Source organism: Genypterus blacodes, unplaced genomic scaffold (genome assembly GCF_046128005.1).
Source record: "Genypterus blacodes isolate CSIRO-AG114 ecotype Tasmania unplaced genomic scaffold, CSIRO-AGI_Gbla_v1 ptg000061l_1, whole genome shotgun sequence".
Lineage (NCBI taxonomy): Eukaryota > Metazoa > Chordata > Actinopteri > Ophidiiformes > Ophidiidae > Genypterus > Genypterus blacodes.
In genome coordinates, this window is record NW_027466873.1 from 3,389,428 (window position 1) to 3,409,621 (window position 20,194).

The 20,194-nt window shown below is 40.7% G+C and overlaps 2 protein-coding genes across 2 annotated transcripts; both read left to right on the forward strand.

Annotated features, from left to right (window-relative positions):
- The first annotated feature begins 1,839 nt into the window (after positions 1-1,839).
- Positions 1,840-7,736, forward strand: got1l1 (glutamic-oxaloacetic transaminase 1 like 1). The gene is made up of 8 exons (XM_076154305.1): positions 1,840-2,014; positions 3,719-3,900; positions 4,144-4,273; positions 5,489-5,706; positions 5,930-6,080; positions 6,249-6,414; positions 6,670-6,812; positions 7,597-7,736. The coding sequence occupies exons 1-8, from the start codon at positions 1,840-1,842 to the stop codon at positions 7,734-7,736; spliced, it is 1,305 nt and encodes a 434-aa protein (XP_076010420.1).
- An 8,021-nt stretch (positions 7,737-15,757) lies between these two features.
- prlhr2a (prolactin releasing hormone receptor 2a) lies at positions 15,758-18,887 on the forward strand. The gene is made up of 2 exons (XM_076154309.1): positions 15,758-16,224; positions 18,251-18,887. The coding sequence occupies exons 1-2, from the start codon at positions 15,758-15,760 to the stop codon at positions 18,885-18,887; spliced, it is 1,104 nt and encodes a 367-aa protein (XP_076010424.1).
- The last annotated feature ends 1,307 nt before the right edge of the window (positions 18,888-20,194 follow it).

A 20,194-nucleotide genomic window follows, 5' to 3' on the forward strand; every position in this document is an offset into this window, starting at 1 on the left:
CTGAAAAGTAGTAGGTACCTGTATTAGAATGCAGGGTAGCCTTGTACTCAGATTACCGGAGGCCTTAGCTCGTGGAAACATCTGAGGCTTTGTCCGAGGAAAAGGTGCAGCGATTCTTGATGTTCTGTTTCTGGGCTCGTCTTGCAGTAAATGTTACATTTTCCTGCAAAAAAAGAGAAGAAAAAGGGGGTTGTAGACAAGGTGGAACTGCTGCTACATGACAGCTTGGCTCGAAAAAAAAGTGTTAGGGCAACTCTCTCAAAATGAAATGAAAATATGAAATTCCACAATGTTCTATAAGCACACGGGGGAAAACTCGAGAATCAAAATATAAAAAAAGGCAAATTAATCCACTGACAGCTGTCTCAAATAGGCCACACCATTTGCAGCTGTTAGGCATCTCACAAGGACAGATTCTGTAATGTTCCCTTTAACAGGACTGGAAAATCACATAACCCACTGCTTTTCACTCACTGAAGGTTTGTGAGAGGTCGGCGAGTACACTGGATAAAGCACAGCAGAGACATATGGACACAAAGAAACAAACTGCAACATTTCTGAAATGATAGATCATATTTTGTACTGCACATGGCAGCTTAATGATAGACGATTTAACCAGTAAATGCACTGTAGACCTGTGATGTTCTCACCAGGCCTCCTGGACAAGAAGCAGGATGACTACTAGACTAAAATAATGAACAATACAAGTGTAACTTGGGGATAAACAGTAATAATTCTTCTCTGTAAACCATCCGACTGTTCTGTTGGTGGTCCATATGATTTATGATTAATTAATCACCTACAATGACATGAATTGAAAACTGCATGTACTCAAGCAGGCAGACTCGATATTACCCCTGACCAGCTAATTTAACCATCTACTGCCATCTAGTGCAGTGATTCATAATTACCAGATTCATTGTCAATTTTCCTCACTGTACAGCAGGTTTGAGTTCTTTTTGTCAGATTTTCCTAAACAATGAGAAGTTGCCACTCTATTCCTGTACTTGAAATAACTATCCTAAAATCATCATCCATTCAGAACTCCTTGACTTTGACCGAGCGATCCTACAGGTTATTAGTTTTGTCAGAAGAACCGGCAATTTGAAGTGAAGGAGGGAGGGAAGCTAGGTTTTTTCTTTGTTGGTATTTCTGAGGCTGTGAGATTGCATGACTCACTGCATGACAAATTCAATTGCAAATGGTTCTGATGTAGTCTTAAATGGCTCCAAAAGCACATATGAATAACTGTGCTACCTTTATTATACTGGCGTTTCAAAAGTTACATACTAAAGAGAAACTGATTAGAAACTTTTTTAAGGGACAATATGATATCCAAGTTTGATAAAAGGGTTGCTAGATTGGAATCTACCATCACTCTCACATTGATAGGACTTTTATGTGATCAACACTCAACAACAACTAAATCAATACAAGTCACTTATAATTATAGGATCTAAAATTATAGATGAGAATTTAGCTTATGTTTATATGTAGAAAAAGGAAGAATTTGGATATCACCAAGGCTACAGGAAATGCCTTGTATGATAACCATACAAACCACAGTCTGGAACATATGGTGCTTTTTGATACAGGTAATTGTCAGGATGTTGGTCCAGCTTTTAGCTAAACTAAATGAACCCCTTTCATTTCCAAACAGGCGATTTAATGAACGCTCGCTGTAATGCCAAAAGTAAACTCAACAGACCTGCAAATTAGTAGAGGGACAAATCATCACCGTTGCCGGGTGACAGTATCCAAATACGTGCTGTAACCTGGCGACAGATTCTAAACAAAAGCCCTGCAGTCTGTGGTCTGATGTGGCTGGCAGGGCGTAAGATGAGCCGACCAGAGGACAGCAGAAATGAGAAAGGGGTCAACCAAAATAAAGACCCGGCAGGTCATCTGTCTGTGTTTACCAAAGCTCACACTGCTGTAGTGAACCCTGAAACAAGGCTGCTGTCTACTTTTAAGAAAGACCCTCACCACAGTAAAGTTTACCTGGCTGGAAGAGGTAAGGCTGCTTTTCTGTTTGATTATAGACCTCCAACAAAGTGACACTGGGAAGATTATATAGTGTGATTTATAGTTTTGACTGCTTCTCATTTGAATTGTAGTGATTAAGTGTTGAAAATGTTTTTGGTATCTAAATCCCAGTCTGAATCACCATTTCTTCTGTTGCTAAATGTTAAGAATGTCAAAATGACTCTGTGCCTTTCTGTAACGTTTATTACAGAAAACGCTGTGACATCAAGCTGAAATGTACAACACCTGACCAATATTTATGTTTAAAGATACAATCTGCAACACATATGTAATCCAAAAGGGTCACCCTGACAACACTTTTTTTTAGGAAACAATCTACCACTATACAAGAACCACAGTGACCAAAGCATTAAAAAGGTATAAAGCAGATTTGGTGAATATCCTGAGTTTGACAATCCTCAATGCTCCACAAATATCCAGCAGTTGTAGTTTAGATGCAAAATAACTTTTTGTGTTGAAGACATTTCACTTGTCAGCATTATTAACTCATTCTCCACACGAGATCGAAGGAACACGTAGGTAACTATAGCAACTTGTGCTGGTGATGGTAACCAGCTTTCAACCAACTGGGATCTTATCCAGGAAGCAGGTTTCCTCATTTATCTAGACAAATCCTGAACACGCGCTGTTGGGTTTAGGTTTGATGTATTAATGCAATGAGGAGGAGCTCTGGTTTGAGACCAATTCAGTGAGGTTATTCAGATGAAACTTTGGAGCAGGGCCCTGGCTCACTTCAATAACCAGAGTTATTATACAGAAAAACGTGTCAGAGTCTGAAGAATCCCATCAGACATGTTGGGTTTTACATCTCGAGAGGCTGATCAGACCAAGGTTAGATATTTCATTATTCCAACCGTCCAGCTACACTCACTCACTCACTCATTGTTTCTCCTGTCTGATGAGAATCTTTCTCCTTTCATTTATTATAGTACTATCTCAAGATTCAGCTCGGCTCAGATTTGACCTTTGTTATTTTTCAACAGCAAAGGTTTTCATTGCTATGAAGACTGCACATTCAGAGGAACAATCAAGGGCACTTCACTATCAATGCAACTAATTGGTACAGAATAAGCTACCAGGTGGTCTTGACTTAACTTTTAAAGATGCAGCAGAACTCATTAAGGGAATGAAGCATATGCTGGAGCCTCCACAGCTCCTCCCACCTGAAGACATGAGACATGACTGATCATTTCATGCTTCACGTAGTGGTAAATATTGGCATTTTTACCAATAGTTAAAGGCTCAAAGGTTTTTTCCCCAAACCAGATTCCATCAATAGAAAGCAGAGATATGTTGTTTTTTACACACCACACACCAATTTATGGATTCCTATCAGGATGTAATGAGGATTTCAGCAAATTCTACAAAAATACTTAACCTGAACATTTTAAACTTTTGAGAATAAAACTATTTAGAATGTTCCCATAGAGCTTGGCTTACAGATTGTATCTTTAAATCATGGTCAGCCTACTAAAAACCAAACGTCAGTCATGGTCATTTGTCTAACAAATAAAATACACACATTTTTAGCCTTACGACAAATAGATTTACAGTATGTATGTCAATCTACTGTATATGGTTAGAAATTTTGGGTTGTAAGTCTCATCCACAGTTCTCTGTGGCATAACTTGATTTTTTGGATGACAAATCTTTTTAAAATCCTTTTTGACAGAGTATTTCAGCAGGGAAGGACAGACCTTTGTGCCACCTCTTGTTGAGAAAATAAAGAGGCAATTGAGTGCAGATCCCACACTGTGTCCGGAGTATCCATCTACCTTTGGCCTGACAGAATTCACCAGGCGAGCTGCAGAGTTTGCTTTGGGGAAGAACTCTCCGGCTATATTAGAGAACAGGGTAAAGACACACACACACTACTTACACCATGAATCCTGATTTGAAACTAGTGCAACAAAATCCAAGTTTGAATTTAATCCCGGTTAGTGCAGCCCAACAAATCAATCAACATGACGCTGTTTGCAGTGCATTCTCCTATTATATATACATATATTATATAGTATAAAGCAAAAGAAGGTCTACCTTGTTTTTGTTTTTGTTTCAAATCAACATAACACCTGAAATTGCAGATGTGTGTTGCAGGTTTTGCGTGTCCAAACTGCAAATTGCACGGCAGCTGTGCGCCTTGGGGCTGAACTCCTGCGACACTGGTATGACACTGATGTCTGCACTGCTTGGTGTGGGCCAGTCTATGTCTCTTCACCCTGTGATGGTAAGAAGACCCATTATATACAGACGTGGCTAAAAGGTTAGATACCGTTCAAATAAATAGGCTGAATTCAAATAGGGCAAATGACTGATATCCAATAATTAATTATCACTTCTCAAGGGTAGCAATAATTTTGTCCATGCCATGTTAATTTGTTTTATTATTTCAAATATGGTTTATCAAAAATTAGTATCGTAGTATTGTCAAAGAAGTATCAGCTCTATTAAATATGGAACAAGGAATGGATGCCAATTACCTTTATCAATTCCAGCTATTGAGGAGAAATTTGTGTTTTGTTTTGTTTAATTGGAAACTTTTAGCCACGTCTGAAAAATCGCTATGTTTTTAATTTACTCTCAACTATCGATATGGGCAACACAAGCCAGCATCTCTTGGGTTCTAGAATGCAATAATTTAAAACGCATTTTAATCTAATGCATTTAAAACTATGTATGGCATTGAATAGTAGTAAACTATTGAAGAAAAGTGTGAATAAGAATCGCCAAAGGTGGTTACACAAACTGTTGATACTGCATGTACACCATCAACATCTGGATGTATCACGTAACTGCATGGGGAGAAAAGGTGAGAATTGATTAATTTAGAACAGGAAGGGCACAGCACAAAGAGTATCCATAGCAACAGAAATGACTACCATGTGAACGCCGCTATGAAGGAGGAGTGTGTGTGTGTGTGTGTGTTTTGTGTGTACTTAATTTCTTCCTTATATACAGTCCATAAAAAGAAAAAGGTCATGAGTAAGACACATTGAACATAAACAATCCACAGATTTAAATGTTACGGACTACATTTTTTAACATTTTTATATTCACATTAAACTTATGGTTGGCATCTTAACCTTCTAACGCTAGTATAATTTTTTCCAAAGTACAAATGCCTTGTCCATTATTGGACTGATTTCTGATTGAATCCGATTTGATTGAACACTTTAAATAAAGTTCATCTTTGGAGCTAAGAGTCCAACCATCCATCCAAGTGAATGTGTAAAAATTGCAAAAAGAAAATTCAAATCGGACAGCGTTTCCATCATTTACATCCAAGCGAATAAAACTCTCTTTAATTAGAAAAATGAATGAAATAAACCATCAAATCAACACTGGGCTCGTTGAATAAATCTCTTGTTTTCTAGAAATCCTGTATTGATATGTCATTCCCTAAATATATCACTGAGTTCTTGCTTGATTGCTTTTTCTGCAGATTCATTGGCCGGTATCTTCAAGGCCGCAGGGATCCAAGACATCCATGAGTATTGTTATTGGAGTGACGAGCAGCGAGGTGTTTGTGTGGAGAAGCTCCTGGAGGATCTGGAGGGGGCTCCGGAACGCAGTGTTGTTGTTCTATCAGCCTCTGCTCACTTCCCAACCGGAGCAGATCTTTCCCAGCAGGACTGGAGATGCATTATAAAGCTCATGATGGTAAGAGATATGCATCTTTATGGCTTTTAATGAACAACGAAACAAAACTGGCACCTCGAGACTGCGGTCACACTCTTGCTCAGCTGTAGTGGAGGGTTAGGATTCGGGTTGGGTTAGGGTTGGGGGATCTCCCATTTGGTTTTGGAGTTTGTGTACCGCCGCCGCTTCAGAAGCCACAGCCATAATATATTTCTCCCTCTGGCTTCCTATTTACTTTTCACAGAGACGTAAGCTGTTCCCGTTCCTCTTGCTGCCCTCTCAGGCTCTCTGCTATGGAGACTTGGGTCGGGACGCGTGGCCTGTGCAGTACTGTGCATCTCTGGGGATGGAGCTCCTCTGTGCTCAGTCCTTCTCCCACTCCTTTGGATTGTATGGTGAGAAAGTGAGAAGATTATCATTTATTCAAGAACTTGTGATCAATCATTTATCAGACACATATCACATTTTCTTTTGCGCCCTCTGCAGTCAGAAGAAGATATAACATATCATATGTTCTAACATATTTCTTAACATTAGCCTTGTGTTTCTCTCACTGTTTGCAGGTGAGGCTGTTGGACTCCTCCTGTGTGTGTTAAAGCAGAACTCCCTTCTGTTAGGTGTGCAGAGTCAAGCTGAGAAAATAGTCAGATCGCTGTGGGCTCAGCCAGATGATGGGGGCGCCCGCGTCATCGCCACTGTGCTCAGTAACCCAGCCCACCTTGTGGAATGGTAAATCAGGATTTGAATAGATGTTCTGGCTTTTACTGGGTGTTGCTTTGCCTGCCACACCTACATATTACATATTATTATATTTTGACAAAACATGACCTCAGGTAGTCATGCTATTAAAGCACATCCCTCCTCTTTGCTCCCTGGATAGTAGCTGAGACAAATTGTGTAGGAAAATGTAATTTCACCCACTGGATCCTTGATATTTCTTTTTGAGATATTGAATTGCCAAAATGTTGAAATGTAATCCTGTAGGCAGGGAGAGGTGAAACGCATTGTGGAGCGGTGTATGCTGATCAGAGAAGTCCTGAGAGAAAAGCTGAGGCTTCTGGGATCTCCGGGATGCTGGGATCACCTGACCCAACAGTCTGGACTGTACTCTTGTACAGGTTTGAATGGTGAGGAGTGCACTGGGCAATTAACAACATGTTGGACTTTAACAGTGTTTATCTGCTCTCTATCAAGGATATTAATGATCTTGTGCACAAATGCATCAAAGGAGAACAAAAAAGAGAAAAAAATATTTTGCTTGGATGGAAAACAAATTTTAAAGAGTCATGTCTGTAGACTCTATAGGTCTTGTTTGATTGTGACAAACAATTATTCACACGTAATTATGCAGCAGTACTGGAGATACTATATGATCAGTTTGCATTTCATGCCTTTCCCTTTATCTTAGTACCTCTGGTTGCCTTGGGCAGACCTCTAATCCTCCAAGTCTGTTTTGGAAAATGTGCATATTTGTAAGCAGCTCTGGATGAAGCAAAAAAAGATGCGCTGCTGCAAATGTTTATTTTATATAGATTTATACTACATTTATTGCGTTTTTTACTTGTATTTTCCGATGTCTTTTCTTTCCAGCAGGGCATATTTCACGGAGCAGAAGAATAATATTCCAAAATCAAGTGTCACATTTGTTATAGAATCAATTTGCAGATCATCCTTTTGTTTAACTCTACAAGTGAAAGACTAATTTACTCTTAAAGAAGAGTGCATACTGCATCCAATTATGGCTCCTTCTCTCAAAAGTTACTGAACTGAATGATTTCTTATCACTAGCAACAATCACTGAACCCTGCTAAAACACAAACAGACAAACAAATCACCAGCGATGAATACATAACCATGCAGGCAGAGGTAACAAAAGCTTCTTTGTCTCTCTCATTGCCTAATCTACTTCAGGTCAACAGATTGAGTTTTTGTCAAAGAGGAGACACGTCTACCTGCTTGGCAACGGCTGCCTGAATGTGAGCATGATCAACAGCCGGAACCTGGAATACGTGGCCGAGTCCATCTATCTGGCTCTGACCGCTTCACTCTGACCAGAGATCTTCAGTTTTGGCAGCACCGCACTATAGACAGATCACATAAAGCTGTGTGTCTGATTTCTCTTTGCTGTAATAAGCCTTCAGCTGTGACACAGAGCTGGCAGTTACGGCTCTTATTGTTAATTAATAGTGTTACCATCTCTTGCATATAATTAAAAATAATAGCTAAAAGGGCATCCGTGTTTAAGGTTTAATATCCAGTCTTTGTCATTTCTTTTCTCATTTATCTGTAGGATTTCTCACTTAGACATGAAATGAAAAAGGTCATTCCCCTGCAACTCTCTCTGTCTTTACATAAAGTAATGAAGGAGTGCTTATATATTGGAGATGTAAATCAGGTTTTTGTTATCAATTGGTTTCACTCAGATCATTGGATTGTTAAATGTTCTTCTACTTCAATTCACAATCACCTAATAAAATGAAACAGGTCTTTGCCGGATACAATATCTGACATTTGCCTCTGTAATTCAAGAAAAGCAACACGATTTCATTTCCTTCTTTTCATTTATCATCGTTACACCAGATTCTTTCATCATAGAATTGATCAATTTCTTCCATTATATTCTGCCCTGTTTGGCATGGTGTGACTCTTCTTGAACAGCCTGTCTGTACAACTCTAACTTCCATTTCAACGCATCAGCTGCACCTTTTGCAGATAATGGGGATGTTTTTCCCTCCACAAGTGTATCAACCACAAAAACATGATCAAACAGGTACAAATTTAGCAGACAGTCACTGCATTATGGTACTGGAAGAAAGGTCATTTATACTAAAACCTCCTGTATTTACCAAGAGCTGAGCCTTTTGTTTCACTTCCTTCTACCTCTTAACATACAGGTCTATGTACATATTTAAACCTAAGAAGGATGGGTTTTATAGCCATATACCGATATGTATTTGTAGTTGGAGAAAACATAACCTGGACCTGGATAAGCAGACACCATCATTCAGCAGAACCATCTAATGTAAAATGATGTGAGTCATAGACGGCCTGAACCTTTAGAGGGGCTGAGCCTTGGACAATCACCCATCTATCGCTGCTTGCTTACAAAGCCGAGCATGTATCGCTGACGGTCGCCATGAACATCACACAAAGGTATAAACATCAGATATATTTGTCCTGAAAATATATGGTGTGTACAAAGCAGATCCCAGCCCCTTCATATATCTTTAGTGGCTTTACTGCACAAACGATGCAGCTTGTTTATGGCCACTCTGGAGCATTCATTTAAATGTGAGAAGAAACATCAACATATGCTCACAGGCATGAGCGTGGAGGCTTGGATCAACAGAATTGACCCTCAGCAGGACATGACTCTGCTTTGTAGAGACAAACTGCAAATAAAATCAATCTGAATGGTGAAAGCCAATCATCAAATGACTTTAAAATCTATGAGTGTGCAGTCCTTTAGATAAAATGTTTTTTATTTATTCTGCCTCTTTTAGTGTCACTTCTTGGAAGATCTCCTTCGCTAGAAAAAAAATTTCCGAATGACATGAATGCACTTAATGTTGTTTATCTGCAAACATTACTGTGCAACATTGGATCAGTCTCCTCTATCGACGCCGTCTGTGTGGAAGTGATGGAGAAAGGGATACAGAATCATGATTTCTGAACAACTTTTTGGAGAACATAGAGCCTTTATCTAACTAGCATGAGGGGCTTGGGTTCTACTTTCATTTCTGAGATGAGCCACACTGTAGCAGCCTGTGACAAGGTATTTAATGGAGGCACCACGCTCCCTCTTTACAATTCAGTGACCTTGGGTGAGCATTGAAGATAATCAAAATCTACTGTCACACCGAGTCTGAGCCATTAGTGAGGCCTTTTGATTTGCATGCGAGTGTGTTTACATGCACCGTGTCACACGCGTTGCGGCTCATCAGGTTTCAAGTTCTTTTTGGGATAAGTTGTTTATATGAATCTTCGTTTTTGGAATAACACACAAGTGGAGTAAAGAGGGTTTTGTTAATAATAACATTACCATGGAAACGGGCCTCGTCTCCAAGCCAAAACTTCTCTAAATCCCAGCATATTCAGGTTTATGGACAGAAACGATGAGATTTCGTACTCTTACTTACTGAATTGTTACGAATTCAAGTCTCAGTTTTTTATTGGAGGTGAATGAAGTGGATGAAGGTGATAGAGTGGATATCTGATGTTCTGTATGAGCCTTTGTTGAGGTCCTCCGGCTGAAAAGATGATTGCTGATGGTATCATGGCGATGCCAGAGTGGTGAGCTTCATGTGTGCAGTTTTCTCCCTTTTCCTTGCCTTTTGTGGTATTGTTGTTGTTGGTTTATCCAAAAATGTCTTCCCTTTCTCCTGTGTAAAATTGTCTCGCACGTCCCTAAAAGTCAAAGGTGCGAGTGGAAAGAAAGAAAATAATTAAGTGAAATGAGGTAAACAACTGAAATGCCAGTGTTTTAAAGCTGATGTACACATACAGTAAGTTTGGTTTGAGAAAACAATCATTGTACGTGAGAACTGATACACAAATTTGAATTCTTTAAAATGTACTAATAAGAAATCAACAAGATCTGTGGCATTCAACATGTGTTTTACCATTACATCTGTTGGTTGGCAAGGAAGCTGTATGGAACAGGTAGGCATTGATCTGAAGTAGAAACGTGATAAAGGAGCTGTCGTTATGTTGTGACCACAGCACACAGGGACCATTATCAGTTTAGTCATCACCATATTGTTTTTATCTCCCATCAGTATTTAACCAGTTATAAACAGCCACTGAATGTCGTCTCTCCCTAGTCAGAGTGAATTATGACTCATCACACCCTACTGCTCTTTTCAGTTGAGTCAAGATTGTATGTTTCTGGCTCTAGAGTATATACACGTCCTTTTGTAGTGCTCAGTTCCAGCACCACACCAGCTTGTGATATGCAGTGGTATATCACAGGCTGCAGTTTTGTGGTGTGAATATACGTTTTGCGAAGCGTCTCCACCTTTGTGTCTCCTCTTTTCAACCAAGTTAACCTTGTAACTGCGGTTCTTTAGTTTCATAAGAGTGTTTTGAGTGCAGTGTGCTTTCACTTTTTCCTCTCACAATAGCCCTTTACCTCACAATTTTGTAGAGTTGAAATGCTTCACGGCTTCTATCATAATTCCAAACCCTGAATTGATTATCATTTATCAGTTATAACCATTATGGTGATGAGGTTGTCTGCGTCCCTGCATGTGGTTTCATTAGTTGCTCAGTTTCTTAAAAGAGTCGATCAAATAAATTCCAACTCAACACGCAACATGGTAGATTCTATTCCAGTTTGATGACAGTAATTCTTTTCTCGAACATGACTGCTGATGGACAATGGCTTTATTTTGAATTCAGATCCAACAGCATGACTCTCAGACACAGGCAAGCAGGGTACAAATATAAAAGCCGTGGCCCAGAGGCATACTGTACACTCTGAGCAGTAATGTAAATAGTGTTGTATTCCAAACGGGAATGTGTAGAAATATGAAAGTGCTCACTAACCAGAAATATATTTGAAATTGCTGATGTTGTGAGGTGAGGCATCAATTTAAAGCAAGAAGCTAATCACTGGGAAATGTTCATTCACATTCATAGAGTTGTTATGATCACACAGCAGGGGATGCGCCTCTGTTGTTGGTCTCTGCAGAGTTTAAAAGAGTAATATAAATAAACATTATCAAATCAGTGTGCCAGGGAGGTTGGAGCAATTGTAACTAATTCATTTTTTGTTTTAATCATCTGCGCATCTGAGCTGAGAGAGACTTGTTTTCAAAGCATTTCAGCCCTGAGTTGTTGCTTTCTTCTCCATGTTGCATTGTGGCATAACAACATCCATCCAGACCACATTCAATAACAGTTTAGGGCAGCGTGATAAACAACATAAATGGATCAGGCTTAGTCATCAAGGAGAAAACAAGGCAAGGCAGGCAAGGATCATACACAATGGTAAGCAGGTCATGGACAGAGATACAGGCAAGAATGTATAAAAACAGGCTAAGATCAAAACTCCAAACAGGCAGACTGGATCAAAACACCAGAGACAAGACTGTAAAGAGACCACAGGAAGAGGGGACTGGCAGGCTCGGTAACCACAAATGATTATTAAAAAAACAACAACACCTCAATTAGAAACAACAGACATGTGTCACCGTGGCACTGATATGACATCATCATCTGAGGGAGCATGGATTCCAGCTTGAGGAGTTAATAGCTGAAGAGGTTCACAAATCATAGTTAGCAGCCACCGAAACAACTGAACTCAGAGCCGTCGCAACTCTATGAACACTGAAATCATACCGACTAAATTAATAATATTACTTCAAAAAACCATAACTCAGTTCCTTTTTTCTTCGGCTCATAACGTATTAATCAACCCTGCTATGGTTTTCGATGGCCAGGGAGAAGTGTTAAGCAATACGGGCCAATCAGCTTCCACGCTGTCCTCACACTGAAAGCCCCAGAATCTGTATGAGGTCAGTCTGCCATCGCGCCTGTAAAGGATGAATGGACGTAAGCTAAGTCTTATCTGATTTCTGTTTGCAGTATCTTGTTTATCCAAACAGCTCAGCTGAGCTCTGCCAAACCAGCTGCTCACTGCCCCCCTCTGGGCCAAAGCTGCAAAGTCGCATGTGTGATCAAGCACAGAGAAAAACATTAGGTATCAGTGCATTTGATTCACTCACAGGTAAGTTAAACATGACCATTACTGACCAATAATAGAGTCTTAATCATTCCCTCTATGACCACTTTACTTTATTTAGTCACACTCTAATTGCAGGGTTTGGTTGTTAGTTGTTCTTCTTCTAATAACCTCTGGGATTTGTCGGGCTTTCATCTGCCGTTACAAACGTGAAAATCATGTGTGAGGAAGAGAGCGGAGAGTTAACTGCTATTGATCACAGCAGAACCCTTTAAATGAGAACAATGAAGCTTCAGACACACTGAAAGCACCTTTCACCGGGAATGTTACATCAGGATCTTCCTAACGGGCCTCCTTCTGTGGCTCCCTGCTTGGCTATCGACTCGGAGTCGATGAACCAATGCCAGCAGACGGCAGCAATTGTTTTGCCTCTTTCTTTGGGTTGTTTACGAGAAACCAAGAGGCAGTTTGAGCAAATGAAACACCATGCCTGCAGAGCTACAACTTTGATTCTGACACTCAGCATCTGAGCCCAATATTTAGACACTCATCAGGTCATGTGATCCTACAGACCTGCTTGCCAGACTCCTGCTCACTCCCTTTCCAAGTATTCGTGACCATTGAAACACATCTCAAACGTGAGAGTCTCAGTGGCACTGACCTCTGCTGGATTAAATCAGACAATCTGACCTTTTGCACAGACATAAAAAGGTTGTGCTTGTCAGCTTGTGCAGAACTAAGAACTGCTCTTCTCACCCTAATCACCAACCACTACTCCAGCTGATGGGAAGCATTTAGATCAGGACGTTCTTGAAAACAAACCGATCAAGTTTTGAACGTATTCAAAATAATAAATACCATACAATATAGCAATATCACATATGATACAGGCGGTAGCAGAATTGCTTGTTTCTCTGTTGTTATGCATGTTTGGTCCTCGAGGACATTCAGGGTAAAAAACCTTGCACGCAGACAAACGGATCAGGAGCGCGCCCACTCTCCATCAGCGGGACCGCACTTGTTGCCTGTTGATCGCATAGCAACACAAAAAAGATTCACACAACAACGGACGAGACGTAATGAACGAATGAAAAGAAAAGAAAATCTCGCAGAGAGTGGCTTTTGAGAGCGGGTGGGGGTGTTGGAGGTTGTAGTGTCTGTGCGCTGTGCGGAGCGCGCATCTCTCCAAAGGCGCACAGCGGCTCCGCGTCGCCATCTAGGATCCTCACTCACGTCTGACGCCCAGAAGAAGACCCTCTACCTGGACACTGACCTATTACCACACGGTAGGTGCGCCAATTTCATACTCTACAGCCAAATATGACTAAATCTGCTATATTTACGATATTACTCATATAGTTTGAAGTGAAGTGAAGTGACCCTGGATGATTTAGTTTTCCTCATGTAATATAGAACCACTATACTTCTCTATACAGACTTGCTCTTCTATGATATTTGTAGAGTTTCTAAAATTCATCAGGGGTTGTTCTTGATGTCTATTTACTAAAACAAAGAGGAACCACTTGCTTGCTGTCGTTCAGCTAAACGGTTAAATCGGTCGACATAGCTCTGCATTGTAGTTTCATCATTTACTTATTCTGCCTGGAAGAGATAAATCTTAAGTAAATAAGATATAGAATATATTGGACATATTTCCCCGCGTCTACACTCCTGTACAGACTAAAGAAGAAAATTTGAAGTTGGCAGATAAATGTGTTCCTGCAAGTCAAATTCTCTCCTAATTTATTCTGCAGCCGCGCCGTTAATCGACTGAAAAAGGATATCAGGGACGAGTCAAATATCCAATTATTAGATTATGAAAACTCAATTGTTGCGATATAATGCGCCATTATATCAGTGCATCGCCTCCGGACCCACCTGTTGCTGCACATACAGAAAAGTGTGTTTTTGTCTATATACTGCAGTCTGGCGTGGGGTCCAAACTCTTTCATAGACAAGTGATTGGCATGAATCAATAAACCTGTTTTCAATATAAGCACAGTTTGAGTTTTAAAATATATAATTTTGAATACATAGAATAAAATGGACGAATGCTTATAATTGACAGGAAAAGGAAATGTCGTAGAAATAGGTATGTGTCTGTGGTCAATAGATTGAAGCATATTGCTTTAATGTGTAAAAACTTCATAATTGGACATATTTTTCCATGTTGGTGAATGTGTCTGTTTCACCTGATCCACTGCATACAATAACGCTGTGGTCCTCCACTCTCATTTATCATTGGTTCTATATTTTGCTTGAGATTCATTTTCTCCTTTGAGTGATTTGAGGTCATTGCTGAATTTTCCGTTCTTTGTTAGGGTCTCTGCTTCAAGGCACAGAATGCAAGATCATCTTTTGCGTTTTCAAGATTCATTCATCTGCTCCTTATGAATGTATCATCTCGAGATGAAAGAAAAGAAAAACTTGAAAGAAAAACAAATTGGCATTGTGGGATCGTTCACCAAACAGGGTCCAGTTCAAATCATTTCAATCATTCTAAAAAAAAATATCCCAAACATAATTTGACTATCAGGACGTGTGTAAAAACCAGACTTTCTGACCATTATTTTCATAATGTTGTGAGACAGATGGCAAAAGTTCTTCCTTTAACTGGTAGCTTAACAGCGAGGTCATATCAAAGCTATTAAATTGGAAAGCATCAAATATAACATGAAGAGCTTAACCAGTTTGCCAAAAATGTTTTTATCTAAAATTATCTATGCTGGAAGAATTTTCCTGGTAGTTCATGCAAAGGATTCTCAAAGAGAAATGTACAAAGCAGCTTGACCTTCCAGATTCATTATGTTTTGATGTACTTTTGGCAAAAACAAGTGGACTGATCCAATCTGATCCCAAACTGACAGCTGAACTGAAAATGTAAGACTTGTTGGCAAACTCGCCACGCATAGAAATACAACAGTATAAAGTCTAATTGATTGAATATTGGGGATAAGTTGCCATCTGTCAGTCTTCCATTTCTGCCAACAAGAAAGTGAATAATGTGCAGCCAGTTTTCTTTAGTCAGTAAGATGATTCATTCATAAGATCATTTAGACTTCTCACAACAGGAAATCCACTCTACAAACACTGATGAAGCACAGATCCAATTAACTGGACTAGTGGAGCCATGCACACACAATTCAGTCGACTGAATACTGTCACCAGATTTAGCTTTGACAAGTTAAAATGTCTTTAAAGTTAAAACGTTTCTCATCTTAAATCTTTTACAGCCTCTGTGTCATAGGTCAGGTCTAGCAACATAATGTAATCTAAAAAAATCTAAACCTATGTTAGAGTATGGATTAAATGTGCTTTAATTGCAAATACGCTTATATTAACTATGATTGCTTCCTCCTATAAATTGACAGTCTTCTATACTGTATAATGGAGGGTACAGGCAGTGGCTGGGCGGCGGAGCTTACACCCCCATGCATGGGTGAGGACGTGAACAGGAGCAGCGGTGGCGGCCAGGTGTTTGAGGTGGCGCTGCAGAACGGCTCTTCATCCAAGCGCAGCCCCCAGTTTGTGGGCGTGGAGCTGCTGCAGTCCTTCAAGCTGCTCATCATCCCCTGCTACACTCTGGTGGCTGTGGTGGGCATCCTTGGCAACTACCTGCTCCTCTACGTCATCTGCCGCACCCGCAAGATGCACAACGTCACCAACTTCTTCATCGGCAACCTGGCCTTCTCTGACATGCTGATGTGTGCCACCTGCGTGCCGTTCACGCTGGCCTACGCCTTCAACCCGCATGGCTGGGTGTTTGGCCGCTTCATGTGCTACCTGGTGTATCTCATCCAGCCAGTGACGGTGTACGTGTCGGTCTTCACTCTCACGGCTATCGGTGTTGACAGGTGAGTCGTCAGTTGTGAGGGAAAGTTCAAGCAAACTCCTTGCATCCCCTCAAACCTGTTCCTATATTTTGCAGGAAACATTTGGTAATACCTTGATTTCTTCCAAGTCTTGACCCCATTCTGCCTGAATACATTTTAAACCATTCCTCTCTAAAAAAAGCAGTTTGGGTTCATCAGTATTTCTAGGGTTCTGTATTCTGGACTTCATGCCATGGTATTAATTAGGTTCAAGTCTAAATGAGAAGACGCATTTTGCTTTTCACTCTTGCTGATTTGTTTATGGGTTTCTGATTGCACAAAGCCAACATCACCACCATCCAGACGCTCCTCTGTGAAAATCGTTGTTTTCCACGCCCTCAAGGCAAAGCAGCCACAAATAACAACCCTCCCTCCAACAAGCTTCAAGTGGAGATGAGGTTTGGTTGTTGATGTCCATTGCATTTTATCTCCCAAAACAAATATTTCTGGATACCCTTCATGCGACTTTACTGAATTCCAGCCGTTCACAGCTCACTCACATTCTTTTGAGGTCTTTTCCAGCCCCATGCATATCAAAAGGTCTTCTCAAAATTGTTTCACACCAACAGTGAAAAGCAGAATTGGTCAGGAACCATACTTACTATTCTATAGAAGCCACTTCAAGCTGCATATTCATGACCTTCAGTTCATCTGACTCACTCAGACTCTGTTGACAAGTACATCACTGTCATTATTGTGATCACTTTGTCTGTTGTGCATTAGCTGAATATCAGAACACATCTGATGAGCGCTCAGTGCAGAAATCCCAGAAGATTTACTCATTTACTTAAAGCTGTATCTGGATCACATTAACAGACATTAGAAGAAACATGCCAGTTGCGTTTTATTTACACAAAACACCCAGTAATACTTGAAGACATTGGTTTAAAATCCTTATTTTCATTACATGCAAAAGTCTACTTATTCAGACAATTCCTACTGTGCTATAGCATATTCAGGAGATGCACAGCATCAGTCATTTCTTCCAAGATGCACATCCTATGATTACACCAACATGTAATCATAGGATGTACCTCCTTCAGAGAAACACTTAAGTGCAGCACAAGTGCGACTGTAGCTGGAGTGATACAGAGTGAGTGACATGGCAGCAACGGAGCAGATGGAGCATTACAGACTTGTACATGATAATGCAGAAATAATATCCCCTGGAGAAAAATTGCAATGGGCAAATACACAATATATACACACCTGTATGCAGAGGAGCTGAAGCGTTGAAAAGCTTTGCAAAGCGAGACTTCTCTAGTCTGTATGCGTGGGATTTCATAATTGCCTCTGCAGCACAAACGTGACCAAACACATTATTGTGCTTTATCATAGCAATTCATTTATTCTTTCCTTCCCTTCAGCGGTTTGAGAAACTGGGAAATCTACGTTGTTTTATTATTTAATTTTCCTATAGCTTCAAGATAAGAGGATGATAAAGGAAAGAAAGAGAAATGTTGATCACACTGCCATGCCAGAACGTTCTGTGAAGGCTCCGCTATGTTTCGAGCTGGTGCTTGTGTAGAAGTTTGGTAAATTGGTATCAATGAAGTAGTGTTTGGAGATGCAGCTCTTTGTGGCTGTCCAATGATCTTTTCAGCTTCATGCACCTTTACAGTTCATCTTTTGTGATCTGAAATCTCTCCTCAAATGACTGGGTGTGCAATAGGAACCATACATGGGGGGGAAAACGAATTGAGAGAGATTGAAGAGATCTAACTATAGAAGAAAATGCAAATAACAGTGCAAATAACAGTGAGGAAGTAGGTCAGTCAGTGAGGAAGGAACCTTAGCAGAATCCAGAGAAGAACAATTGAAGTGAGTGGAGGTAGGGTGGTGCAGGTCTTGTGTATCCTGGGGGTGGGGATGTAACAGCCAAGGATCGTAGGAACTGGGATTGCCAAGATGTCTGAGGGCTCACAGGCATTTCCATCCATAAATGTGGCTTTATTTAGATCATCTCAATGATATAATGAGCACTCAGTCTGTCTCTCCTCATGTATAGATACTACGCTACAGTGCATCCTTTGAAAAAGCGCATCTCAGTCTTGGCATGCACCTACATCCTGTCTGGGATCTGGCTGCTCTCCTGCGGCCTGGTGGCTCCGGCTGTGGCTCACACCTACCACGTGGAGTTCAAGAACGAGGGTTTCATCATCTGTGAGGAGTTCTGGATGGGCCAGGAGAGGGAGCGGCTGGCCTACGCCTACAGCACGCTCTTCGTCACCTACGTCCTGCCGCTGTCCACACTCTGCATCTCCTACCTGTGCATTTCCGTCAAGCTGAGGAACTGTGTGGTGCCCGGCCATCGCACCCAGAGTCAGGCGGAGGCTCAACGCATGCGCAAGCGGAAGACCTTCCGCTTGGTGAGCCTGGTGGTCGCGGCCTTTGGTTTCTGCTGGATGCCCATCAGTGTTTTTAACGTTCTGCGCGACATCGACATCGATCTCATCGACAAGCGCTACTTTCTGCTCATTCAGCTGCTCTGTCACCTGTGTGCCATGAGTTCATCCTGCTGTAACCCTTTCCTCTACGCTTGGCTGCATGACCGCTTTCGTGCCGAGCTCCGCAAAATGCTCACATGCCGCCGCCGCATTGGCATCTCGGCCAACAATTGTGCCACAGCTAGTGTTGTACTGTGAAGGCGCAATATTTTAGGCTTAAGTCCTCTTGCTTCTTTGGGCAGCACGTCATCTCATTGTGATAAAAGTTTGCACATCAAGTCTAAAATGTTTTGTTTGCCCTTTTCATCAAAACAAAATTAGTCCCTAAGGTATGAATGAGATGCACGTGTAAGCAGCTCACTCACATCAATTCATCATATGGTTTTACTATGACACACACACACACACACACACACACACACACACACACACACACACACACACACACACACACACACACACACACACACACACACACACACCAAAATAATGACGCATGACAGATGGAGTAGGGGGTTTGTAGTAATGGACATATTGGACACGAGGTCCTAATCTTTTTCCATTCGGTGATATTTTACAGACATGGACATAGTGAGTAAAAGCCCTTGGATTGGTAGTAATTGAGTTACTCATGGCGCTGTAAATAGCCTCAGAGGTAATGGGCCAGGTTGCACCTTATCGGAACTCAATCCTGCCTACCTTCTGTGCAGTAAATTGACAAAAAAAAAAAAGGCATTAGAGCATAAAGTGAAAGGATTCAGATTTTTCTTTCTGTGCCGTGTTTGTAATCATACAACCATTTTTAACACCTGCCAACTCCAGACTGTGACAGCATGCAGATGAGATGGAGCTGCAATTATAACCTTTGACCTTTTTAAAATAAAAGGCAAGAGAAAGTAACACCGTATCTCCCAAGTTTGATCTCAAAGCTCAAACGAAGAAGGTTTTGTTGATTTTAGCAAAAGCATGGAGGAGAATGACTAATCCACTTCAAAAGCTTTATATTGATCCATTTCTGTGCCATTCTGATCATACCAAACTCTGCCGTATCACAGCATGAAGCTAAGTACCACCGTCATGCCACTCGGTGTCACTTTGCCTAGTAAGCAGCAAGCATGCTTCTGTCTGAACACAGCCCGGGCACACGGGTCAAGTCAAGTAGAACTGCTTTTTAAAGTGTTTTAACATCAGACCGGTCTATTTTTGAAACGATCACTTTCATATGATGTAGCTTTATGATGTAGAAAAAATAACCTTTACTAAATGAGACTACTGAGATTCATATTCATATTTTACATTTAAAAGAAAAAAACAACAGCACCTTAAGCTATTGCTTGTTGTTCAGCTAAAAAGCACAAAGTTGTATAAATTATTTGACATGCAGTCGCTGTAAAGTTTGTTTGTGTGTTTGTTTGTGTTTGTGTGTTGTATAAAAGTAAAGAAATACCTGTTTGTTGCCTCTCCAATGACTCATCCATCCTTTTTCACTCTAGGAGTCTTATTGA